At 43.2% G+C, this 26,530-nt stretch overlaps 1 protein-coding gene, 1 long non-coding RNA gene and 1 other non-coding gene across 6 annotated transcripts in view; 2 read left to right on the forward strand and 1 right to left on the reverse strand.

The window, feature by feature from the left end:
* PCSK5 (proprotein convertase subtilisin/kexin type 5) overlaps nt 1–26,530 on the forward strand; it is a 465,827-nt gene that overhangs the window by 431,207 nt on the left and 8,090 nt on the right. For all 4 annotated transcript variants that reach the window (XM_005581952.5, XM_005581953.5, XM_074017691.1 and 1 more), the window contains 5 exons: nt 2,222–2,452; nt 6,604–6,781; nt 12,404–12,621; nt 22,437–22,537; nt 25,594–25,780. In XM_005581952.5, the coding sequence (XP_005582009.3) occupies nt 2,222–2,452; nt 6,604–6,781; nt 12,404–12,621; nt 22,437–22,537; nt 25,594–25,780 (915 nt within the window). The remainder of the gene's footprint in view (nt 1–2,221; nt 2,453–6,603; nt 6,782–12,403; nt 12,622–22,436; nt 22,538–25,593; nt 25,781–26,530) is intronic.
* Nucleotides 459–5,049, reverse strand: LOC123569106 (uncharacterized). Its single transcript, XR_010581617.2, has 3 exons — nt 4,925–5,049; nt 725–831; nt 459–588 (listed from the first exon to the last, which is right to left on the reverse strand). It is a non-coding gene; the product is annotated as an uncharacterized lncRNA (long non-coding RNA).
* LOC123569256 (U7 small nuclear RNA) lies at nt 22,990–23,051 on the forward strand. The gene has a single exon (XR_006692898.2). It is a non-coding gene; the product is annotated as a U7 small nuclear RNA (small nuclear RNA).

Genomic DNA, 26,530 nt, shown 5'->3' on the forward strand with positions numbered 1-26,530 from the left:
CTGGAATTACAGGCATGTGCCACCATGCCCAGCTAATTTTGTATTTTTAGTAGAGATGGGGTTTCTCCATGTTAGTCAGGGTGGTCTCGAACTCCCGACCTTAGGTGATCCACCCGCCTCGGCCTCCCAAAGTGGTGGGATTACAGGTGTGAGCCACCGCACCCGGCCGCCATTGCACTTTCTACCAGACCAAAGGGATGGGAAGGAATGTAGTATTGGAAGAAACACAGTGACAACCTGACTTTCCAGAGAGATAACACAAAGAACCTGATCTGAAAATTAAGATTCAGGGAAATGTAGAGAAGCATTTAGAATGGAGCAATCTCAGCTGGGCACGGTGGCTCGCATCTGTCATCTCTTTGGGAGGCCAAGGCGGGAGGAATCTGAGACCAGCCTGGGCAACATAGCAAGACCCTATTTCTAAAACAAAAATAATAATACAAAAATTAGCCAGGTGTGGTGGTGTGTGCCTGTAGTCCCAGTTACTCAAGAGGCTGAGACGGGGACATCACTTTAGCCTGGGAGGTCAATGTTTCAGTAAGCCATGATCACATCACTGCACTCTAGCCTGGGTGATGGAGCAGGAACCTATAGGAAAAAAAAGAAAAAAAAAAAAAAATCTGTAAGCGGGATCTTCTCTAAGAAACACAAGGACTTTGGATCCATTCCAGTCACGCAGATTATCCCCTAATAGATAGTACAGACACCTCCAAAAGTCCCATACCTTTCCTGAGGCACTGGGGCAGAAGCAGGGAGGCAGTTGCTGAGGTCCTGGGCTCAACTCCTGATACTACTTAGCGTGAGTGACTTAGCATCTCCAGCCTCAATTTCCTGATTTAGATAAAATGAGAGGATAATATAAGCAATAATAATACCATGCACGTATCCACCCAGGGAATGCTTACAGGAGGGCCCGCAATGTGCCGTGTGCTCTTTCAGGCCTGGGGAACAGCAGGGAGTGAGACAGAGTCCCTGCCCTCATGGAGCTCACATTCTATTAGGGAAGATAGGTACTAAAGACCATAAGCCAAGAGCAAAAGTAAGGCAGAGGGGCAGGACAGGAAGACAGGCAGGATGGAGATAAAACTTGAGAGATGCCTTAGATTTCATAGAGAAAGGGAGGAAGCAAACCATGCATGCATCTGGGAGAAGAGAATTCTAGGCAGAGAGAACAGCAACTACTAAATCCCAGAGATGGTCGGCCTGGTGCAGTGGCTCATGCCTGTAATCCCAGCCCTTTGGGAGGCCAAGGCAGAAAAATCACTTGAGGCCAGGAGTTCAAGACCAGCTTAGGCAGTAAAGTGAAGGCCCATCTCTTTTTTTTTTTTTTTTTTTTTCCCTGAGACAGGGTCTTGCTCTGTCACCCAGGCTGGAGTGCAGTGGTGCGATCACAGCTCACTTCAGCCTTGACCTCCTGGGTTCAGGAGATCCTTCCACCTTAGCCTCCTGAGTAGCTGGGACTACAGGGGCCCGCCACCATGCCCGGCTAATTTTTGTGTTTTTTCTAGAGACAGTGTTTTTCCACGTTGCTGAGGCTGGTCTCGAACTCCTGGGCTCAAGCAATCCACCCATCTTGGCCTCCCAAAGTGCCAGGATTACAGGCGTAAGCCACTGCACCCAGCCCCCATCTCTATTTAAATACAGAAAAAGAAAACCTAGAGGTGGAAGAGAATTGTCATTTTCTTTTTCTAACAAATAATTATCGATTCCTGTTACATGCCAGGCTCTCTCATAGGCACTATGTATTCAAAAATAAATGCAAAAGGGACCTTCATTTGTCAACAGACAATTAAATACATTCCAACAATTGCTGTATTGGCGATAAGTTCAAGGTACTCCGGAGGTGACTGGAGGACCATAACAGTAGATGTGATGGTGGAAAATTCAGTGCTGTTACAGAATGGCTTGTTATTATTTTGTTGCAGTTTGGGTAATTATAGTGAGCCTTACTAATATTTCTGAGGTGGCTGTTGCAGGAAGGCACTCCCTGGATACAACAGAAAATAAAATAATACTTGTCTCTCATTTTGCAAAAGAATGGTCCACCCCAGAGCTCAAGGGCTGTACCCAACTCATGGTCCCACGCCCTCGGCCCAGAGCTCTGGAAATCTCCGGAAGAAATGTGGAAGGAATGTGAACACCCTTTCCCAGGGGAAGCCCATTCCCCCAACGGCCATCCTGGCTCTCACTCACTCTGTCTGCTGCCCCTCCATGCCCACAGATTGTCACAAGTCCTGCTTGACCTGCTCATCGTCTGGGACCTGCACCACCTGTCAGAAAGGCCTGAGGATGAACCCTCATGGGAGCTGCCTGGCCAACAAGAAATGTGGTCCCTCCGAGTACTGGGATGAGGATGCTCCCGGGTGCAAGCCCTGCCACACTAAGTGCTTCCACTGCACGGGGCCGGCGGAGGACCAGTGTCAAACATGCCCCAGGGTCAGCCTTCTTCTCAGTGAGTTACTTCTCCTCCGAGGAGGGCTTTGTGTTTCCCTCCCTCTGGGAAACTGCCTTGCACACTGCCTTGTCTGGTAGATACTGGCTTCTTTCTTTTTGATTTTTTGCTTTGTGTTTGGGAAATGTTCCAACCTACAGAAAAGATGCAACTGTACAAAGAACAGCACACGGATGTGCTTCATCCAGTTCGCAAATTGCTCATCTTCTACCCCATTTGCTTTATCATTTGTTTGTGGGCTTTCTCCCCTTCTCGCTCGTTCTCTCTCTCTCACTCTCTCAATGTATACATGTACATCATTCCCAATATATATTTTTCGAAGCCATTTGAAGGCATACATCATGGCCCCTTTCCCATAAATATTTCCTCAGATTAGTGATAGTTTCTTACATAACCACAGGATAGTTATCAACTCTAATAAATTGTACCTTCATACGATACTTTAATGTACTATCCACATTAAAATTTTCTCAGTGCCCCTTTAGGATTCAGTCTAGAGTCCATTGTTTCATGTAGCTTCCATGTCCCGTTTTGTTTGTTTGTTTGTTGTTTGTTGGAAAGGAGTCTCACTCTGTTGCTCAGAGTGGAGTGCGGTGGTATGATCTTGGCTCACTGCAACCTCTGACTCCTGGGTTCAAGCAATTCTCATGCCTCAGTCTCCTGAGTAGCTGGGATCACAAGTGGGCACCACCACGCCTGGCTAGTTTTTATTTTTTTCCTGTGTTTTTGGTAGAGATGGGGCTTCACCATGTTGGCCAGACTGGTCTTGAACTCCTGGCCTCAAGCAGTCTGCGCTCCTCAGCCTCCCAAAGTGCTGGGATTACAGGTGTGAGCCACCACGCCCAGCCACATTTTTGTTTGTTTGTTTTTGTTTTTTGTTTTAAGAGACAAGGTGGCCAGGTGCAGTACCCAGGCTGCTGGAGTGCAGTGGCATGATCATGGCTCACTGCAGCCTTGAACTCCTGGGCTCAAGAGATCCTCCTGCACTTTGGGAGGCCAAGGCGGGCAGATCACGAGGTCATGAGATCATGACCATCCTGGGTAACACAGTGAAACCCCGTCTCTATTAAAAAAAATACAAAAAATTTAGCTGGGTGTGGTAGTCCCAGCCACTCGGGAGGCTGAGGCAGGAGAATGGTGTGAACCTGGGAGGCAGAGCTTGCACTGAGCCAAGATTGCACCACTGCACTCAGCCTAGGTGACAGAGCAAGACTCCGTCTCAAAAAAAAAAAAAAAAAAAAAAAAAGAGATCCTCCTGCCTCAGTCTCCCAAGTAGGTGGGATGGGATCATAGACATGAGCCACCATGTCTGGTCCTTCCATGTCATGTGCAGCTAATTTTTTTTTTTTTTTCCTTTTAGAGACAAGGGTCTCACTGTGTTCCCCAAGCTGGTCTCAAATTCTTGTGCTCTAGCTATTCTCCTGCCTCAACCTCCCAAAGTGCTGGGATTACAGGCATGAACCACTATGCCAGGCCCTTCCATGTCCCTTTAGCCTCCTTTAATCTGAAATGTTTCCACAGACTTTCTTTTTCTTTTACAGTATCAATGCTTTAGAAAAATACAGTCTTGGCCAGGTGCAGTGGCTCACGCCTGTAATCCCAGCACTTTGGGAGGCCGAGGCAGGCAAATCATGAGGTCAGGAGTTCAAGACCAGCCTGACCAACATGGTGAAACCCTGTCTCTACTAAAAATACAAAATTTAGCCGGGCGTGGTGGCGGGCACCTGTAGTCCCAGCTACTCAGGAGGCTAAGGCAGGAGAATCGCTTGAACCCGGGAGGCAGAGGTTGCAGTGAGCCGAGATCACGCCACTACACTCCAGCCTGGGTGACAAAGCAAGACTCCATCTCAAAAAAAAAAAAGAAAAGAGAAAAGAAAAATACAGTCTTCATTTTTCCTTTTGGGTGAGTGTGAAGTTGTCCGTGATGAGTTGCAGTGTGCGTGCTCGGCCAGCATACTTCAGAAGTAATGTTGTATCTTCCAAGAGTCACATCTGGAGGAACGTGATCTCCACCTGCCTCTCCTCGGTGATATTAATGTTGATGGCCTGGCCAAGATGTTCAGTTTCTCTACTGCATAATTACTATTTATTCCCCTGTAACTAATAAATAGCCTGTGGAGTTACACTTTAAGAACATGTAGATATTCACCTCCTCGTCAAAATTTCCCGTCCATTTAGCATGGTTGATTAATAAATCTTGAGGAAAATGTGGCACAGGTCAACATAGGCCACGTCCCACAGATCCAGTTTGAAGGTTATTGCTAATATGAAGTAATATCCTCAGGTTTCCAGGGATACTGTGACTAGGCTTAAAACAAGCATAGGAGAAAGAAAATGAAACAAAACTGAACTAAAAAAGAAGCCATAGGAGACAGAAGGGAGACATGAATATGGTGAAGACCGGGAAGTATGAGCACTTTTCTCCCCCACCAGGAGAGTAGACCTGAGAAGCATGAAACTCCAAATAGATACCTGTGGTGGGCCGGGCGCAGTGGCTCACGCCTGTAATCCCAGCACTTTGGGAGGTCAAGGCAGGAGGATTGCTTGAGTCCAGGAGTTCAAGGCCAGTCTACGCAACATAGTGAGACTTCATCTCTACAAAAAAATGGAAAATAAAAATAAAAATTTTAAATTTTAAAAGTTTAAACATTAATAAAAGAAAAATGTTTTAAAGACATGTGCGGCAAGTTTTTCCTCTTCATATTGAGGGAGGACACCATCCCCCTGCTAAGACACAGGGAGGCCTATTCTCAATACCATTCCTGATCCCTTCACAATAGAAAACACTCAGAGAAACCATTCTTCTCTATCCATCTACCTTAGCTCCTGGCCCACAAATCTCTGTGACTCTCCTTCCCAGCAGCTGCTACTTCATAAAAGCATTCCCTCCAGGCACGTCTTCCACGTAATCCCATGGGAAGATTCCCAAAACCTTCTTTTCTACTTACCTCCAATCTAGAGCGCCACCAGTAATCATCTCAGATGCCTTCATACAGAGAAGACACCTTGCCTCCACAAAGCGGCCTTCCCCTCATCGGAGGCTGCAGATTAGACTAGAGCTGAGGCTTCAGCGCTGGTGTAGGACACAGAGGTGTAGTGCCCCTGGGGGTGGGTGCAGATTTGCTCAGCCTGGTCTCCTCACATTCTCTCCACCCTGTCCCACCCCACCACACCACCAAGGGCAGGCTATTTATAAATTAGATACTTTTTTTGGACATTAGGCTAGACTGAATAATGGCCCCCCTGAAGATGTCACATCCTAATCCCCAGATCCTGTAAACGTATTACTCTATTTGGCAAAAGGGACTTTGGGGCTGTGATTTAATTAAGGATCTCAGCATAGAGAGATTATCCTGCATTATCCACGTCGACCCAATGCCATCACAAGGGTCTGATAAGAGAGATGCCAGGGGATCAGAGTCAGTAGTAGAGGGTGATGTGATCAGAAGCAGAGGGACAGAGAGAAGCTACTGCACTGCTGCCTTTGAAGACGGAGGAAGGGGCCATGAGCCAAGGCATGCAGGTGAACTTTAGCAGGTGGAAAAGGAAAGGAAACAGATTCCCTCCTAGAGCCTCTAAAAGGAACAGAGCCCTGTGGATCTATTTTGGACTTCTGACCTCCAGAACAGTAAGATAATAAATTATTGTTTCAATCCCCAAGTTGGGGATACTTGGTAAGAACAGCAATAAGAGACTAATACAGAGATGTTTTTTCTTTAGGAAGCTAGGGCTTCCCCCTAGTTAACCAGATACATGAGCGGGACTATGAGTCATTGCCAACATCCACAGTCGCCGGACCATAGTTTCTGTTCTACCCACCTCGGCTAATCCACTGAGAGATTTGGGTGGGACACAGATGAGATTTGGATCTCTGATGAGATGAGATAGGATCACTGATGAGATATGGGTGGGACACAGAGCAAAACCACATCACTGACTTCTGTTTTCCTTGTATTCCTCATGGTCTTAGGGTGATTCTGTTTCTTGGACACTCATCTTAGTTCCCAAACATATCCATCAGCTCACAGGGACATCGTCCCATGCTTCCTGCAGCCCTCTCCTCCCTCCCACCATGGTGCACAGGAGGGAGGACACAGGGGAGACATGTGTCATGCTCAATGTCCAAAGAGACATTTTTCCTCCCATGACAGACACAACCTGTGTGAAGGACTGCCCAGAGGGCTATTATGCCGATGAGGACAGCCACCAGTGTGCCCGCTGCCACAGCTCTTGCGGGACATGTGAAGGGAGACACAGCAGGCAGTGCCACTCCTGCCGACCAGGCTGGTTCCAGCTGGGAAAAGAGTGCCTGCTCCAGTGCAGGGAAGGGTAAGTGCTCAATACATTTCCCCCTCGCCCCATGTAATTCCATGGTCACACCAGATATCAACCCATTTTACAAAGGAGGAAACTAAGATTCAGAACACTTATAAAACCAGGTTGAAGTCTCAGTGCTAGTAAGGAGCAAAGATGAACCAATTCACAATAACAGAGGAGAAACAGGAGAGGCTGTTACTCTTGTGATCCAGTGAGTTATCACAAAGGGTCAGATTGTCAAGCCAGACTCACCTGAGCAATTGATCTTCCTCAGCAACAGTCCTCACTGATGATTCAAAGCATATTGGCAGCTGGGCACTGTGGCTCATGTCTGTAATCCCAACGACATGGGAGGTTGAGGCTGGAGGATCACTTAAGGCAAGGAGTTTGAACCAGCCTGGGCAACACGGTGAGACCCCGTCTGTAAAATATTAAGATAAGATTAGCTGGGCGTGGTGCCATGAGGCTATAGTCCCAGCTTCTATGGAAGCTGAGGCGGGGCATGATCACTTGAGCCCAGGAGTTGGAGGCTGCAGTAAGCTATGATTGCCCCATGGCACTCCAGTCTCAGTGACAGAGCAAGACCTTGTTTCTAAAAATTAAAACAATTTGGCAAAGGGTCTCAGTAATCACAAGGCAGAAGCAAAGCATCCTTTCCTCAGAGAAGCCCAAGACCATTAATGGAGGTTCTATTTCTTCGGCTTCAGGACTTGTTCTGATTCAGATTTAAAATTCAGGGTCTCATGTTCTCCCAACCTGCTTATGTGAGGAGAGCAGTGCATGCAGAACATTGATTTACAAAGGAAATAGCTCCATTAACATCTCCATTTATTCCCCATTAATTCCCCAGCCTGTCATGTCCCCCATAAATCCACAAATTACAGGTCTTGTTATCATAAACAACCTAGACACACACTTGATGTATCCCTCTAAAAGCATTTCACGGATAAGGACTCTATTATTTTTCTGCCAGGAAGAACTGTCCGTATTATCCAAAGGTCTGATTGCCAGGATATCCTTTTTTTCCCCCAGGCATTCCCAGTAAAGAGTAAAAGATTGATGATAAGCCTGTTGCTGACTCTTTCTACCCAATCAATAACCTAGAGCACTGGGAGTTTCCAGACCCAAATCAAGGGCTGTAACCTTAGACCTTCCTCAAATGCTTTCACCCAAATTGACACGTCTCTTCAGTCCTATAGCAGTTACTGCTTGTTTCATTCATTTTAGTGCTATATGCTGCCTTGCATTTTGATTTATCTCATTCATTCACGTATTTATTTAACACATCTCATGACGAGCACTTTTTATATATAAATAAGATGAGTAAGAGAAAGACTGACCATGTTAGTTTGTTTTCACGCGGCTGATAAAGACATACCCAAGACCAGGCAATTTACAAACGGAAGAGGTTTAATTCAACTTACAGTCCACGTGGATGGGGAGGCCTCACAATCATGGCGGAAGGCAAGTAGGAGCAAGTCACATCTTATGTGGATAGCAGCAGGCAAAGAGAGAGAATGAGAGCCAGGTGAAACTGGTTTCTCCTTATCAAACCATCAGATCTCGTAAGACTTATTCACAACCACAATAACAGCATGAGGGAAACCGCCCCCACAATCCAGCCATCTCCCACTGGGTCCCTCCCACAACACGTGGGAATTATGGGAGTACAATTCAAGCTGAGATTTGGACACAGAGCCAAACCGTATCACTGACTTTAAGAGTTTATTCTTATTTTTATATGCCTCTTCCCAAGAAAATCATAAACTCATGGAAGAAAAACACTTCTTATGCCTTACATCTGCTTCTACAACACTCAGCACAGAGCCACACATTAGCAGCTCTTGAAAAACACCAGCCAGGCCGGGCATGGTGGCTCACGCCTATAATCCCAGCACTTTGGGAGGCCAAGGTGGGCAGATCACAAGGTTAGGAGTTCAAGACCAGCCTGGCCAAGAGGGTGAAACCCCATCTCTACTAGAAATACAAAAACTAGCCAGGCATGGTGGCATGTGCCTGTAATCCCAGCTACTTGGGTGGCTGAGGCAGGAGAATTGCTTGAACCCAGGAGGAGGAGGTTGCAGTGAGCCAAGATCATACCACTGCACTCAAGCCTGGGTGACAGAGCAAGACTCTGTCTCAGAAAGAAAAATACCAGCCATATAGATCAAGGAAGAAAGGGCCCTGCCAGATTAAGAACAGAGATGGATGGACAGGCATGGTGGCTCATGCCTGTAATTCCAGCACTTTCCGGGGCTGAGGTGGGCAGATCACTTGAGGCCAGGAGTTCAAGACCAGCCTTGCCAACATGATGAGACCCTGTCTCTACTAACAATACAAAAATTAGCAGGGTGTGTTGGCAGGCGCCTGTGATCCCAGCTACTTGGGAATCTGAGGCATGAGAATTGCTTAAACCTGGAGGCAAAGGTTTCAGTGAGCCAAGATCGTACCACTGCACTCCAGCCTGGGCAAGAGAAGAAGACTCTGTCAAAAAAACAAACAAACAAAAAAAAAACAACCAGGGATGAGGCCACCTGGCTTAGCCCTTCTGCATCACCCTAGTAAGTGTCTGAAAAGATCTGGAGCCCATCTTGCTCAAATCAAGTCAGTGAATACTCTCAAGCACAAAAAGGGTACTTAATCATCCTGTCATCTAGGTAGAATGCAGACCATGGAATTAAGAAGACAGTTGTTTCACCGTGTGTGAACCCAGGGCTGGTGAGGGGAGGCACAGGTTGCCATAGATCCCTTTAATAAAGAAGAAATTGAATATTCATGAGGTATAAGAGGAGAACTCTTCCTTTAGTAAAATCAGTGTTCCACATGCTTGGCATAAGCCTCGTATGTTAAATCTCTGCCTTGGAAAAGTAGATATATACTTCTCTGCACCCTATCCCAACCCACATAATTATTTTGGTGTTTAACTCAGAGAAGTTTCTTTAAAGCCTAGGTTACTGCTTGTGCTTATACTCTTCGAAGCTGGGACACTGATGAGTCCTCAAAGCAAGCAGTGGTGTTGTACTCTTTTAATCTGGTCCAATAAACTCTTTGTTGTCTCTTTTAGCATTCCTCCTTGATAATTTAAAAAACCTACTTAAAATTGATAAGCTTTCTTTCCCACAGTTCCTACTGATGATTTTCATCTTTATAACAATCTACAATAAAAACATTAGGTAAAAAAAACTTTCGTATGCTGCTTAAGAGTTACAAAGTATTTCCACTCACAATGTATCTTTACATTATGATTTGATTCTACAACAATCTCATGAGGTTGCTATTAGTCTCTCCATTTTACAGATGAAGAAACTGAGGCTCAGAGGGGTTAAGTGACTTGCCTAAAGTCATGGAGCTACTAATACATGGCGGAGCCAGGAGTAAAAATTCAATCTTCTGACTCTAATCCTGTGTATTCCCTCTGCTCTGTGTAGATTTCACTTTTCTCTGATGGTTTCTTTTCTTGAGTCTTATGTGGGCTTTGTCAGCCATTCAGCTCATCATCGCTTTGTCTCTCAGATACCTCAGTCTTCCAGATTGACACATAGTAGTCATTGTTCTTCACATAACTGCACAAAGTGAAGCAGGTCTCCAGTTACCACAAGCCGGGCCACTGAGGTTCCAATGTGCTCCCTCAGATCAGTGACGGGTGGCTAAATAGAGCAAGGCTCAGCATAACCTAGGCATGGTGTGAGTTCTCAGCAAGTTCACGGAGCTGAATCAGTCTACAAAAAAAAGCCTATTGGGACCTGTAGTGTTGCACCAGAGGAAACAAAGATGAACCTTGAGGTTTCTAGGATAGGTTTAGTGGTGCTGATGTCTAGAGATACAGAGATGAATCAGATGACCTTTAGAAGCTCATCCTTAGCAAGAATTTTGTTACCCTCTTCTGTCTTGCTTGCAAACCTTTGTTTACCTTCAATTAATGAACTATTTTGTTACAGCGTTTAACAGTTAAGCTCAAATCATATTGTCCCACTTCACTAACTGACTTTAAGCAAGTTGTCTAAATTCTCTCAGCCTCAATGTTTGCTTCTGTAAAATAAGGATAGTAATACCTAAATCATAAGATTCGCTATGAGGATAAATCACACAATTTATAATTATCACTAATGTACATTAATTATTTATAAAGTGCCCATCATGGTCCCCATCCCTTTCTCAGTAATCACATGTTTAATTGTAGGTACTAACATTAGCCCCATCTTATAGATGAGAAACCTGAGGCACAGAGATGTTGAGTGACTGGCCCAAGGTCACACAGCTTGTAAGTGGTATGGCTGGGATTTAAAACTAGTCTTGTTCCCGAGGGCAAGTGGCAACTTCCACACTCTAGGGTCTCATTTGCAGGTTCAACAAGGTGAAATAATGTTTATGAAGTCCCTGGAATACTATCAGGCATATTAGTAGAAGCTTAATGAATAGTGGTTATAGTTACTATATTTAACCTCCAAAAATCTTTTCAAACAAGGTTATATCTGTTATGTAAATGTCAATATCACACTTGTCACCTCCTATTTCAAAATCTGTTTTTTAGTTGACAAATTAGAAGAATAATTCAGAGGTACGTTTATTTTATTTGTTATCTTTTATTTTATTTATGACAGTCTCACTCTGTCACCCAGACTAAAGTGCAGTGGTGTGCTCTCAGCTCACTCTCCTGTGTTCAAACGATTCTCATGCATCAGCCACCCAAGTAGCTGGGACTACACACCACATCTGGCTATTTTTGTTTGTTTGTTTGTATTTGTAGTAGAGATGAGGTTTCACCATGTTGATTGACCAGGCTGGTCTCAAACTCCTAACCTCAAGCCATCCTCTCATCTTGGCCTCCCAAAGTGCTGGGATTACAGGTGTGAGCCACTGTGCCTGGCCAGATGGATCTCTTTTTTTGAGATGGAGTCTCACATTATCGCCTAGGCTGGAGTGCAGTGGCATGATCTCAGCTCACTGCACTCTCCACCGCCCAGGTTCAAATGATTCTCCTGCATCAACCTCCCAAGTAGCGGGGATTACAGGCACATGCTACCACATCTGGATAATTTTTGTATTTTTAGTAGAGACAGGGTTTCACCATGTTGGCCAGGCTGGTCTCAAACTTCTAACCTCAAGTGATCCAACCATGTTGGCCTCCCAAAGTGCTATAATTACAGGTGTGAGCCACTGCACCCAGCCTGGATGGATTTTTTAAATGTACCTCTGAATGGCCAGGCCAACATAGTGAGACACTCATCACTATTTAAAAAAAAAAAAATTTTTTTTTTAATCCTTCCATTCTCTGATGCCAGCCATTAACCACAACGTAAAGCATGAATTTGGAGAGGCACATGGTAGAAAAAGGCAATGGTAGCTAGCAACAATGGAGATGCTACTAGGTGTGATAAGCACTAGGTCTTTTCATATGTGTTAGTTACCCAGTTTAACTTTCACAAATAATGGGGGAGGGATTGGCCCAATTTACAGGTAAGAACACTGGGAATCATTGGATTCATTAGTGTTATTAGCAATGAATCTAATGAGTAAGGTAAAGAGGCTAAAGTCACCCAGCTTGTAAATGAAACCTGACTACCACGTTTTTCCACTGCACCCAATTTAGGAGCAAAGCTTAGTATTCCATCGTTTCTTCTCCCTCGGTTTCAGGTATTACGCAGACAACTCCACCGGCCGGTGTGAGAGGTGCCACAGGATCTGCAAGGGGTGCCGGGGCCCACGGCCCACAGACTGCCTGTCTTGCGAGAGATTTTTCTTTCTGCTCCGCTCCAAAGGAGAGTGTCGTCCCTCCTGCCCAGACCATTACTATGTAGAGCAAAGCACACAGACCTGTGAGAGATGCCATCCGACTTGTGGTCAATGCAAAGGTAAGAGTCTGTCATTTTGCATGTGTGCGTAGAAAAATGAAAAGGTTTTCTTCCTTCTTTGCCCCTTTCTCTCTTCTCACCACCTGGGAGGTTCCTCTTGCTTCCCCACCTCGTGTGTGATCCTCTCCAGCATCAGCGCCCTCTGTTGGCTCTTAACTTCTGCCTCTTCCCTCTAACCTGGGCTGCTCCTGCCCATCCCCCATCCTTCAAGGCCCAGAGACAGGCATCATCTCCTTGAGGAAGCACTGTTCGTCCACTCATCATTTTCCTATTCTACCTGATGAATCTGTCTGGGGGGATTTATTTATTTTCATGACTTGCACTATTCCCTGAGACTTGTGCCTCAAACTCTCCCAAGTTCCATACCTCTTTTACAGAAACTTGGCTGTCTGTCCAAGAGATCCTCAAGGCTCACCATCTACCCACGAGCCCAGGCTGATACTTTGAAGTTCTCCTCGACTCTTCTTCCCTTGTCACCTGCCCAACCCACCCACCTCCAACAAAGCTAAACTTCAAGATCTGTTGATTCTCTTTCCCAAATAGTTATCTAATGAGATCTTTTTCCACCCTCACTACCCTCATCTTCCATTTTTAGTATCTAGTATCACACCTTTTGAAGCAGCCAGCAGGTCACCCCAACTCTGAATCTTGCCCCCACACCAGGTCATCTGGTATACTAATGCCACAGTGAGTGCCCTGAAATTCAAATTTCTCGTTTTTCTCTACACCTTGCCATAAATATGTGATCACCGTGAATGCTTCTCAATATTTAAGAAAGAAATACTTCCATATTTTAATTGTTAAAACTTTCTACAAAAAATATTATTAGCTGGTAGGATACATACCTGTGCTTTTCAAAATTATCTTGGCTGTGCTTAGTTCTTTTATGTAAATACGTAATGAGTCCAGTTTCATTTTTTAAAAATCTTTCATTTTTAAAAAGTATTTTGATACTGAGTGGCGTTGCATTGAATTTATTTTGGAGAAAATCCCACCTTTACAATCCTGAGTTATATTTATGAATGTGGTATATCTCTCCATTCTATGCATTTACTTATTACACTTCAGTAAAGTTTTAATAAGTGTTTTTTGTTTGTTTGTTTGTTTGTTTGTTTTTTGAGATGGAGTATCGCTCTGTCACCCAGGCTGGAGTGCAGTGGCATGATCTCAGCTCACTGCAACCTCCGCCTCCCAGGATCAAGTGATTCTCCCGCCTCAGCCTCCTGAGTAGCTGGGATTACAGATGCACACCACCATGCCCAGCTAATGTTTGTATTTTTAGTAGAGACGGGGTTTCACTATGTTGGTCAGGCTGGTCTCGAATTCCTGACATCATGATCTGCCCGCCTTGACCTCCCAAAGTGCTGGGATTACAGGTGTGAGCCACTGCACCTGGCCAATAAATGTTTTTATATTTAAAAGGTGATTCAGATTTTCCCAGCAGTTCCCTTAACTTATGCCTTAAGGACTCTTCTTCCATATATTCTAGAAGCTAGAACTACCCAGAACCACTCAGCAGCCACCAAATGTGCCAGGCTCTTTCATGCCTTTATTGACTCAATGCTCTAGGGAACCCTCGACTTAAAGATTCAGCTTGAGTATCATCTCATCTCCTCCGTGGAGCTTTTGTTAGTCCTCCCAGGAGTATTCTTCCTCCTTCTTAATTCTGTAATACACTGTTTTATCATAGAAATTTTACATTACATTGTAATTAAACAAGTCCACCCCTCCTACTGATTGTGAGCCCCTCAAGCAAAGGCAAGGATTATACTACATTCATTGTGTATCCCTTCTTTCTACTCTGGAGTGTAAAACGTAAGTTTTCATTAAGCATTTGTTCACTGAATGAATGAATGACTGTATAGGAAACAAATTCCTAATGTCTTTTTGCAAATTAAAAAGTGTTCAACTATAAGATCTTCAAATAGCCAGGCACGGTGGCTCACGCCTGTAATCCCAGCACTTTGGGAGGCTGCGGTGGGCGGATCACCTGAGGTCAGGAGTTCAAGACCAGCCTGACCAACATGGTGAAACCCCTTCTCTACTAAAATACAAAAATTAGCTGGGCGTAATGGCAAGTGCCTGTACTCTCACCTACTTGGGAGACTGAGGTGGGAGAATTGCTTGAAACCTGGAGGCGGAGGTTGCAGTGAGCTGAGATTGCGCCATTGCACTCCAGCCTGGCAACTGAGCGAGACTGTCTCAAAAAAAAAAAAAAAAAAATCTTCAAATATTGTTTCTCCACTCTCCCCTCCAATCTCTTTTATGGAATTTCTATTAAATGCAATTTAGAGTTTATTATCTGTCCTTTGTATCCTACCTACTCTTTTATATTTTACCTCTTTGACTCTATGTGAGTTATACTAGGTTAATTCTTCAGCACTCCATTTCATTCCCTGACTTGTTCTCCGTGCTCCGTTTAAAATCCAACCCATCTATTTTTTTGTTTTCAGTTTAAGTGACTATATTTTTACTTTTGAGAGTTCTAATTGGCCAGGTGCAGTGACTAATACCTGTAATCACACCACTTTGTAAGGCCGAGGTGGGAGTGACACTAGAGCCCAGGAGTTCAAGACCAGCCTGGGCAACTTGGCAAAATCCTGTTTCTACAAAAAAAAATACAAAAATTAGTCAGGCGTGGTGGCACACAATAGTAATCCCAGCTACTCAGGAGGCTGAGGTGGGAGGATCACTTGAGCAAGGGATGTCAAGACAGCAGTGAGCTGTGATTGTGTCACTGCACTCCAGCCTGGGTGACAGAGTGAGACCATGCCAAAAAAAAAAAGATTTCTAATTGTTTCTTTTTCTCATCCATTTTTATTTTAGATCTTTGTTTGTATCTTATAATTTAATATATTTATGGATACTATGTCTTTATTTACTTATGAGCATCTTAAACACACCAATTTTAAAGACTTTGTCAAATGTTTTTATGAAATCAATACTATCTGATGTAAATTTATGTTCTAATTATTGATTGTGTTTGTCATCTTTTTTTTTTAACTTTATTTTATAGAGACGAGGTCTCGCTATGTTGCCCAGGCTGATCTTGAACTCCTGGGCTCAAGCAATCCTCCCATCTTGGCCACCCAGAGTGTTGGGGTTACAGGCGTGAGCCATTGCACTGGCCTGACATCTTTCTTAGCATTCATTTTATCTGTATACTTTGGAATGCTGGTCTTAGCTCATTGTAAATGAAATATTTTGGTTTTGGTTCTTTACTCCCTCTCTCTCTTCTTTTATCTTTACTTCTCATAGTCTGGAAATTTTTCCATTAACTATTCCTGTCTCCAACCTGAAACTCAGTCCAGAAACAAGATGTTCCAGCGTTCCTGGAAGTGATACTGATGACAGCACAGATCCCATCAGCAATTCAACTAGCAGCTCAGGAGAGCTCTTGTCAGAAGTTGATGTCTATGAAGGCAGAGTCTCAACATGACTCCTGATTTAAGCTCTAAGCCTGGATTTTGGCCCTGGTCTTACATAAAACACTTTTAGTTCCTTTTTTGGTAGAAAAGGTGAACTCACAGCCACCACTGCCTACTTCCAGTCCTGGAGCAGAGAAGGTGGATGGTTAGAACCTGACTGCCATTTTGCATTTATATTTCCTTTATGTTCCAAAGAGATTACATTTTCTATATAAGGCCATCTATCTTTTTGTTTGTTTGTTTTTCTCTCTTTATATTTATTCCATAATTTCATTATGTTTAAAGTGAATGGGCTGTCAGAACCTGAACTTATAAAATATTATTTTTAATGCATATGTATTACTAATGGATAATCAGATACTTAGAAGAGGATTGTACCCTAAATTATTGCCCAGCCTCACTCTACTAATCCAAATGCCTGGTGGGATTACAGGCACACACCACCATGCCTGGCTAATTTGTGTGTGTGTGTGTGTGTGTGTGTGTGTATTTTGAGTAGAGACGGGGTTTCATAGTTTTTCAACCCTTGCCCCACTCCTCCTCTCCCTGCTCTTGTATTCCCCAGTGTCTATTGTTCCCACCTGTTTTATTTTATTTTGTTTTTGAGACAGTGTCACTCTGTCGCCCAGGCTAAAGTTCTGTCTCCCAAGCTAAAGTGCAGTGATGCAATCTCAGCTCACTGAAGTTTCCGCATCCCGGGTTCAAGTGATACTCATGCCTCAGTCTCTCAAGTAGCTGAAACTAGAGGTTCATGCCACCATCCGTGGCTTATTTTCGTATTTTTTGTTGGTTTGTTTTTTGAGACAGAGTCTTGCTCTGTTGTCCACGCTGGAGTGCAGTGGCATGATCTCCACTCACTGCAACCTCTGCCTCTCAGGTTCAAGCAATTATCCTGCCTCAGCCTCCTGAGTAGCTGGGACTACAGGCATGCGCCACCATGCCTGGCTAATTTTTATATTTTTAATAGAGATGGGGTTTCACCATGTTAGCCAGGCTGGTCTCAAATTCCTGGTCTGAAGTGATCAGCTCACGCTGGCCTCCCAAAGTGCTGGGAAGACACGCGTGGGCCACCACACCTGGCCAAAGTCTTACTTTTTTTTTTTTTTTTAATGCTTTAAGTTCTAGGGTACATGTGCACAACCTGTAGGTTTGTTACATATGTATACATGTGCCATGTTGGTGTGCTGCACCCATTAACTCATCATTTACATTAGGTATATCTCCTAATGCTATCCCTCCCCCCTCCCCCCTCCCCACAATAGGCCCCAGTGTGTGATGTTCCCCTTCCTGAGTCCAAGTGATCTCATTGTTCAATTCCCACCTATGAGTGAGAACATGCGGTGTTTGGTTTTCTGTTCTTGCGATAGTTTGCTGAGAATGATGGTTTCCAGCTGCATCCATGTCCCTACAAAGGACACAAACTCATCCTTTTTTATGGCCGCATAGTATTCCATGGTGTATATATGCCACATTTTCTTAATCCAGTCTGTCACTGATGGGCATTTGGGTTGGTTCCAAGTCTTTGCTACTGTGAATAGTGCCACAATAAACATACGTGTGCATGTGTCTTTATAGCAGCATGATTTATAATCCTTTGGGTATATCCCCAGTAATGGGATGGCCGGGTCAAATGGTATTTCTAGTTCTAGATCCTTGAGGAATCACCACACTGTTTTCCACAATGGTTGAACTAGTTTACAGTCCCATCAACAGTGTAAAAGTGTTCCTATTTCTCCACATCCTCTCCAGCACCTGTTGTTTCCTGACTTTTTAATGATCGTCATTCTAACTGGTGTGAGATAGTATCTCACTGTGGTTTTGATTTGCATTTCTCTGATGGCCAGTGATGATGAGCATTTTTTCATGTGTCTGTTGGCTGCATAAATGCCTTCTTTTGAGCAGTGTCTGTTCATATCCTTTGCCCACTTTTTGATGGGGTTGTTTATCATTTAAATATTTAATCAATCTTGAGTTATCACCTATATGGTGATAGGTAGGGATCCAGTTTTATTCTTCTGCATGTATCTAGCCAGCTATCCCGGCACCATTTATTGACCAAAAATTCTTTTTCCCATTGTTTATTTTTGCCGACTTTGTAAAAAATCAGGTTTTTCGGTGTGTGGCATTATTTCTGGGTTCTCTATTCTTTTCCATTGGTCTATGTGTCTGTTTTTGTACCAGTACCATGGTATTTTGGTTACTGTGCCCTTACAGTATAGAAATACTATACGTGTCTTTAGTTGGGTTTGAGATTTCCTGGGTGAATTAAGGATGATGATTTTGGGCATTCTCAGTCTCAAAAGTTCATCCACACAGTGTTCTTGAGATTGTATTCAAGGGATGACTAGGAGTTAGTGGGTAAATCTTGAAGCTGTCCTGAGTGTTTGTACCTCTTCCTCTTGTATTTGACGTCAACCCATGAACTTGCCCAGTTGAAGTTTTCTATCTTTGGTGCTCATTTTTTCTGCTATCATTCTTTTTTTAATTTTTATTTTTTATTTAGTGTTATTTTTTAATATAATTATTTGCAATGAGCAGTCCTTTCTTTACTATAGCACACATGTCCCTTGCTGGTTAGGAAAATGTTGTGCTATCATCTGGTTTTGCAACATATAGATACAAAATCTGGAGACAGGTTTTTCTCATGGAATACAAACTATGTAGAAAAAAAAGATGAATTCCTTCCTTTTTAAGTCATTAACTCTCATAGTAAGAAATGAGGATGCATGAAAGAATCAGAAAAATAATTTAGCAACCTAAATAAGAAATTACCAACTAAATTACATTTCTTTCACTTTGGACTGCCCAACAATTTTAGATGTTAAAAAAGAAAAATATGTAAAAGCATGGAAGGAGAGGTGGAGCAGGAAAACATAGCACACTCAGGCTTCATATGTACCTTTCTCTGTAACTGATACCTCCATAATTAGCTCATTTCTTGCCTTCACACACCTAACCTTTTACTTATCCTCCTCATAAAATTTTATTTATTTTTTGTTTGTTTTTTGGTTTTGTGTTATTGTTTCTTCTCCTCGTAAAATGGTTTGGAATCAAAATCCAGGCTGAGTAACCAAAGCCTCTTAACTCTCCCAAGCTGCATCTTTCTGTGCGGACTGAGGCCCATGAACAGACCCCAGAAGTTGCTCTGCATTTGTTGAATTCATCCCATGGGATTCAGTCTGAAGGAGAGCAGATGGTGAGCTGCTCTGAGTTTTAAAGAAATGACAAAATGCCTGTCTTTTAGGTCCCAAAGCTCCCGCAGAACCTTAGAAGCGATGATAGATGTAGGGTGTTAAACTTTAAAATAATAGAAAGCCTTCTGGAAATTAACAAAGTGCCTTTTGCTAAAGATTCTGAGTACCCTAAGTGTGCAAGTTTTGCAATAAATCGGTGTAGGAGATGTAAATGAAGTCTGATTTGTCACCCAAAGCTGACATATATCCTTGGGTATTGCCTAGGATCTGGGCCTCAGATAATTTATTGTTGGTCTTCTGGAAAATGTAACCAAACTTGGCCAGGCATGGTGGCTCATGCCTGTAAACTTTGGGAGGCCAAAGCAGGCAGATCACCTGAGGTCAGTGTTCAAGACCAGCCTGGCCAACATGGTGAAACCCCGTCTCTACTAACAAGAGTAAAACCCCGTCTCCAAAAACAAAAAGAAAAAAAAAAAGAAAATGTAACCAACCTTAAGGTAGGAATTTTGTGACCTAACCTAGTTATGGACTGTTCCCCCTCTTTTAGTGTTTTCTACTCTTAATTTATTTTATTATAAATTGACAAAATTATAATTATATATATTTATAGGGTACGAAGGGATGTCATGATATATGTATACAATGTGGAATAATTAAATCAAGCTAATTAACATGTCCATCAGGCCAGGTACAGTGGCTCACACCTGTAATCCCAGTACTTTGGGAGGCCAAGGTGGGCGGATCACTTGAGGTCAGGAATTTGAGACCAGCCTAGGCAACATAGTGAGACCTCATGTCTATAAAAAATAAACAAAATTTGGCCAGGCGCAGTGACTCATGCCTGTAATCCCAGCAATTTGGGAGGCCAAGGCAGGCAGATCACTTGAGGTTAGGAGTTTGAAACCAGCCTAGCCAATATGATGCAACCTCATCTCTACTGAAAATACAAAAAAATTAGGCAGGTGTGGTGGTGCACACCTATAATCCCAGCTACTCAGGAGGCTGAGGCAGGAGAATTGCTTGAATCTGGGAGGCAAAGTTTGCAGTGAGCTGAGATTGCGCCACTGCACTCCAGCCTGGGTGACAAAGCAAGACTCTGTCTAAAAACAAAAATAAATAATATATAATATATATTTGCTGGGTATGGGGTGTGAGCCTGTAGTACCAGCTACTCAGAAGGCTACGGTAGGAGGATCACCTGAGCCCAGGAGGTTGAGGCTGCAGTGAGCCATGATTACAACAAGCCATGATTGCACCACTGCAATCTAGCCTGGGAAACAGAGCAAGATTCCACCAAAAAAAAAAAAAAAAAATCCATCACTTCAAATACTTAATCATTTTTGTGGTAAGAACATCTGAAATTTACTGTCTTACCAATTTTGAAAGTACAATATATTATTGTTAATTACAGTCACCATGAGATATAATAGATCTCAAAAAACATGTTCTTCCTGTCGAGAACCTTATACCCTTTGACCAGCATCTCCCCAGTCCCCTCAGCCTCTGGTAACCACCATTCTACTCTTTACTTCTATGAGTTCAATTGTTTTAGATTCCACATTAAAGTGAGAACATGTATCTACCCTTAATTTCTCTTCATTTAAAAAAAAAAAAAGTCTCTTGTATGTTAAAAATTGAAGTAAGACATCTAAGCTATATTTTAGAAAAATGTAGAATGGGAAAAAGGAAGAATGGAAATAGGAGAAGAGTGATTCTTCCATCAGAGACCACAATAATGTTCCAGAACATGTAGGAAATTCTGTATGAAGCTAGAGCTAAGATAAAAATAAAGTGGTTTTGAATTTATATCACTACAGGCAGCTTCCAACCTAAGAAGCTGTTCAGTAATAAAGGTGTTTATTCTCTAAGCTGTTGTTTGGAGCTCAGAATTTATTTTTCCACAGAAACATTATAAATGATTGAGCTCACAGTTCAGCCATGAAATGTCAATTTAACTACATTGTGAATGTAAATGACAGATCCATGGTTCTATTTCAAGTTCAAAAACCACCCTTTACAGGATTGTTCTGATGGGAAGACCTATATCAAGTTCCAACTTACAATACCAGGCACATTCTATGCTCATTAATCTTATGTTCCCATTTTAAAATGATCAGCAAAAATGTCCAGGACTTCCTAACAGAATGAGCTAGATTTAGATCTCCTGTCCCCAAACTTTCCAGAAGTTATCCCTTGATACCTGCATAGAAGAAATGTTTGGGTCGGTCCTTTCTGGGGTGTCTGAATTAGGAGAAAGAGTATTGTCTCCACAGGAAACAGAGGCTGTAGATTCAGACCTCCTCTGTTTGGTGGCTCATGTGCTAAGGCAGATAGTGTGGTAGAAAGAGCACCTCAGCAAGGCGCAATTGCACACATCTGTAATCCCAGCTACTTGGAGGCTGAGGCAAGAGGGATCCTTTGAGTCCAGGAGTTTGAGATCAGCCTGGGCAACATAGCAAGACCCTCATCTGAAAAAAAACAAAAGAAAACAAAAAGAAAGACAGACAGATCAATGGATTATGAGTCAACAAACTTGAATTTGAATCTTGACCACCACCTATGTAACCCTGGATAGGTGGCATTACATGTCTGGGCCTTAGTTTTCATTTATCAGTATTTTCAAAAAGAGAAATAAATAAGGTGTCAAATTTCTGAGAAGAGAACTTACAGCTTTGAAGAGAATGTCAAAGAAATCTAGCACCATCAACACCACCCCGAAATTAAGAACCACCAAACAAAATGACCTGCTGAATCCTTTTAGCCCTAGCATTTAAGTGCCAAGTTTAGTGCTGTTTCTCAATTAGAAACTCTCTATTCATGATTTATGCACTGAGTATTGCAGTCCTCCAAACAGCTGGTAACATCCTCCACACTAGTTAAACAATAAGCAGAATAACAAAGGTTTTATACACTTTCTACATGATTTCTCATTCTCTGAAAATCTTTTCTCTTGCAGTAATAAAATATCTGTCATCCCAAAATCCTCAATTTTCAGACTGAGAGTCGACATAGATTGAACTAATTGTATAATTTCTACTTTGTGTGGGAGACTTTTTTCTTTTTCATATCCTCAATCAATTCACCCTTCCGCTTCAATTTACTTGACATATTCCTTGTTCCTAAGTGTTCCGGAACAGAGACAGAGGTTGAAATCTAAGGTCAATCTCATAACGTAGAATGTTTTCTCTTTCAGGAAAAGGAGCGTTGAATTGCTTATCCTGTGTGTGGAGTTACCACCTCATGGGAGGGATCTGCACCTCGGACTGTCTTGTTGGGGAATACAGAGTGGGAGAGGTATGGAGGGCTAGGGGTGCTGGGCCTTCTGCTCTCTCCAGAGAGGAACATGAGCTTAGTTCCTGCATGTCATTCTGGCCAATCAAAATGTCCCAACATTCTCATACTATAGAAATACTGTATGTTTAATATTTTAAAATCTTGTACCATTGCATCATGTAATAATGGTGCTACCCACCTGTAGCCTTAACTTTTACTCCAAAGGAACTGAGAAGATCTAAGCTAATGGAGAAGTTAAGTCGTGAGGGCCTTGGAATGAATTCTTTATTTGTTGTTCATCACCACAGAAGTTTCAGTCAACATAAGAATATTATGTCAGAAATACAAACTATCTTGTCCCTTACTTCTCTCTGGTCTAACCAGAAACATGTGAATAACATAGGAGCAACACAGCTAATGTTGACCTTTTGTTTCCTCTACCCGATCACAGTGTATTAAGAAGGATTCATTTGCAGTGTTACAGCTCTTTTAGAATTTGTACAGCGGGTTTTCTGGTTTCTACCAGAAAACCCCCCATGGAAAAGGAAAGGAAAGAAAAGAAAAGAAAAGAACAGAAAAGAAAAGAAAAGAAAGGAGAGAGGGAGGGAGGGAGGGAGGGAGGGAGGAAGGAAGGAAGGAAGGAAGGAAGGAAGGAAGGAAGGAAGGAAGGAAGGAAGGAAGGAAGGAAGGAAGGAAAAAAATGAGGATTCATTTGCCATGGATTTTGAGACCATAATTTTTTTTTTTTTTTTTTTTTTAAGCCTGGATCTCACTCTCACCCAGGCTGGAGTGCAGTGGCGCAGTTACAGTTCATTGCAGCTTTGACCTCCTGGGCTCAGGTGATCCTGCCAACTCAGCCTCCTGAATAGCTGGGACTACCATGTCACTGGTCCCCACCACTTACGCAAAGTTAGCCTTTGGGTTGGGAGTTTCCTCACTATTGTCACTTCTGTGGTTGCCAGAAAGATGCTACCGGAAAGGGGTCCCAATCCAGACCCCAAAAGAGGGTTCTTGGATCTCACACAAGAAAGAATTCAGGGCAAAACCATAGGGCAAAGTGAAAGCAAGTTTATTAAGAAAGTAGAGGAATAAAAGAATGGCTACTGCATAGACACAGCAGCTGTGAGGGCTGCTGCTTGCCCATCTTTATGGTTATTTCTTAATGATATGCTAAACAAAGGATGGATTATTCATGGCTTCCCTTTTTAGACCATATAGGGTAACTTCCTGATGTTGCCATGGTATTTGTAAACTGTCATGGCGCTGGTAGGAGTGTAGCAGTGAGAACCACGAGAGGTCACTCTCATTGCCATCTTGGTTTAGGTGGGTTTTGGCTGGCTGTTTACTACAAGCTGTTTTATCAGCAAGGCCTTTATGACTTGTATCTTGTGCCGACCTCCTATCTCATCCTGTAACTTAGAATGCCTTACCATCTAGGAATGTAGCTCACTAAGTTTCAGCCTTATTTTACCTAGCCCCTATTCAAGATGGAGTTGCTCTGGTTCAAATACCTCTGACAACCATGCCCAGCTAATTTTTTGTATTTTTAGTAGAAACGGGGTCTCACCATGTTGCCTAGGCTGGTCTCGAACTCCTGGGCTCAAGCCATCCACCCACCTCAGCCTCCCAAAGTGCTAGGATTACAGGTGTGAGCCACCGCACCCGGCAAGACCACAAATTTCTTGATTGTGTTTTCAAACTTTAGAAAATAAGTAAATTTCCCCATGATGACATTAACACAAACTAATATATTTACGTATGAGTTCTCTTTAAATTCTGGCAACAGCCCTCATTACAGTTCAGAGAAACTGAGGCTCAAAGAGGTTAAATAATGTGTTAAAGATTATATGAGTACAGCCGGGGCAACACGGTGAAACCCCATCTCTACAAAAAATACAAAAAAAGAAAATTAGCTGGACATGGTGGTGTATGCCTGTAGTCCCAGCTATATGTGGAGCCGAAGCAGGAAGATTGCTTGAATCCGATCACACCAGTGCACTCCAGCGTGGGCAATAAAGTAAGCCCCTGTCTCAAAAAAAAAAAAAAAAAAAAAAAATTATATGAGTGGTAAGTAACAAAGCTGGGATTAAACCTGAAGGATGAGATAATATGTGAGATGCAGGATTCAATGAGATAGTAACAGCTGAGAAAGCACCTTGTCAGTGCCTGAAACATGCCAAGGTGCTCAACAAAAGCAATTTCCATTCCTTCTTCTTTTTCTGTCATACCATACTTCCAAAGTTACAGAAGTAAAACAGGAAGGCACCTTCCCTAACCCACGTTTCCAGCACCAGTCAAGGAGCAACTTGTCAGGAGGGAAGCCACTTTCTTCTCATCTCTCCACTCTCTTCCTAAAGAGATGTAACTACTTGAGCTACACAGCCACAATCTATATTATTCTGGGGCCTGACCACAATAATCCAGTAACCACAGAGGGCCAAGCAGGTCACAAACATAAATGCTGGGTCAAAGAAAACCACAGTGTAAGCTTGAAGCTTGAAGGGAAGTAGAAATTGATGTATCACCTACATGTTGGTGACATCATAGCAAGTGCTGGGAATTGTGTCAAATAGAAGAGTGGAAAGGGGGGCCATTGCCACGTGGGAGTGACGAATCCAGTGTTGACAGGTCTTCTAGTTTCTAAAGAGAAATTAGGAACGAATTTACATGTGAAATATCCCACTTTTGAGATGTGGGAAATGAATGCAAAATATTTTAAACTGAAAGTCAACAGTGTGGGCCAGACAAAACTAGTCCTTGACCTGAGCTGTCCTTAAGCACAGGAGCTGTCCTTGAGCACAGGAGCTGTCAGCTCCTAACCCAAACTGTTCTAGACGTCTGTTCTCCCACTGTTATTAGCAGATCTCAAAGGGCAGGGCACAGCCATGATTCCACCCCATCACAGACAGTGGGTTCTTTCACCCAGCACAGTTAAAAATGGGCTCAGAACACACCATCCTTCTGCTGTCCCCCACACACCTCCCTCCTTATGGAGACAAGATGAAATACCATCTGGGAACTCCAGTGCTTGTTAATCCCTCTGCACTCAGACGGAACCTCTTGATTGCTCTTACCAGGGAGAGAAGTTTAACTGTGAAAAATGCCACGAGAGCTGCATGGAATGCAAGGGACCAGGGGCCAAGAACTGCACCTTGTGCCCCGCCAACCTGGTGCTGCACATGGACGACAGCCGCTGCCTCCACTGCTGCAACACCTCCGATCCCACCAGTGCCCAGGAGTGCTGTGACTGCCAGGACACCACGGGTGAGGGGAGAGCAAGAGCAGCCTGCAGAGGAAGGGCATGTCCTCAGGAAGCCAATGGGAGCAGAGGGAGTGGGGATGGAAAGTTCAGGAGAATCAATATGGCTATCTTTTTATTGAGTGCCTACTATGGGCCTACTGTACTTGAAACTTCACGTCCATTGTCTCACTTCACAAGTAGAGATTATCAGTCCCATTTTATAGATGAGAAGTCTGAGGCTCAAAGATTTTGATTCACATGCCCAAGTCCACACCAATATTAAAAGTTTCATCTGGAGACTAGACGCGTTGGCTCATGCCTGTAAGTAATCCTAGCACTTTGGGAGGGCGAGGTAGACAGATCGCTTGCGTCTAGGAGCTTGAGACCAGCCTGCGCAACATGGCAAAACTCCATCTCTACTAAAAATACAAAAATTAGCTGGGTGTGGTGGTGCATGCCTATAGTCCCAGCTACTCAGAAGGCTGAGGTGGGAGGATCTCTTGAGCCCAGGAGGCAAAGATTGCAGTGAGCCGAGATCACACCACTGCACTTCAGCCTGGGTGACAGAGCAAGATGCTGGCTCAATTTTTTTTAAAAAAATGGTTCATCTGGAATTAGATGCTCCACTTGCCTCCAAGACTAGAACTCAAGTAGAGCTAGCATTTTATCTTTATGAATTACTTTGTTCCTTTTTTTATTCTTCCCTCCTGGGAAAAAAGGAAAAGAATCAACTATCAAGGAAGCTGATGTCAATATTATCTTGATTCTGTTGA

Source organism: Macaca fascicularis, chromosome 15 (assembly GCF_037993035.2).
Source record: "Macaca fascicularis isolate 582-1 chromosome 15, T2T-MFA8v1.1".
Lineage (NCBI taxonomy): Eukaryota > Metazoa > Chordata > Mammalia > Primates > Cercopithecidae > Macaca > Macaca fascicularis.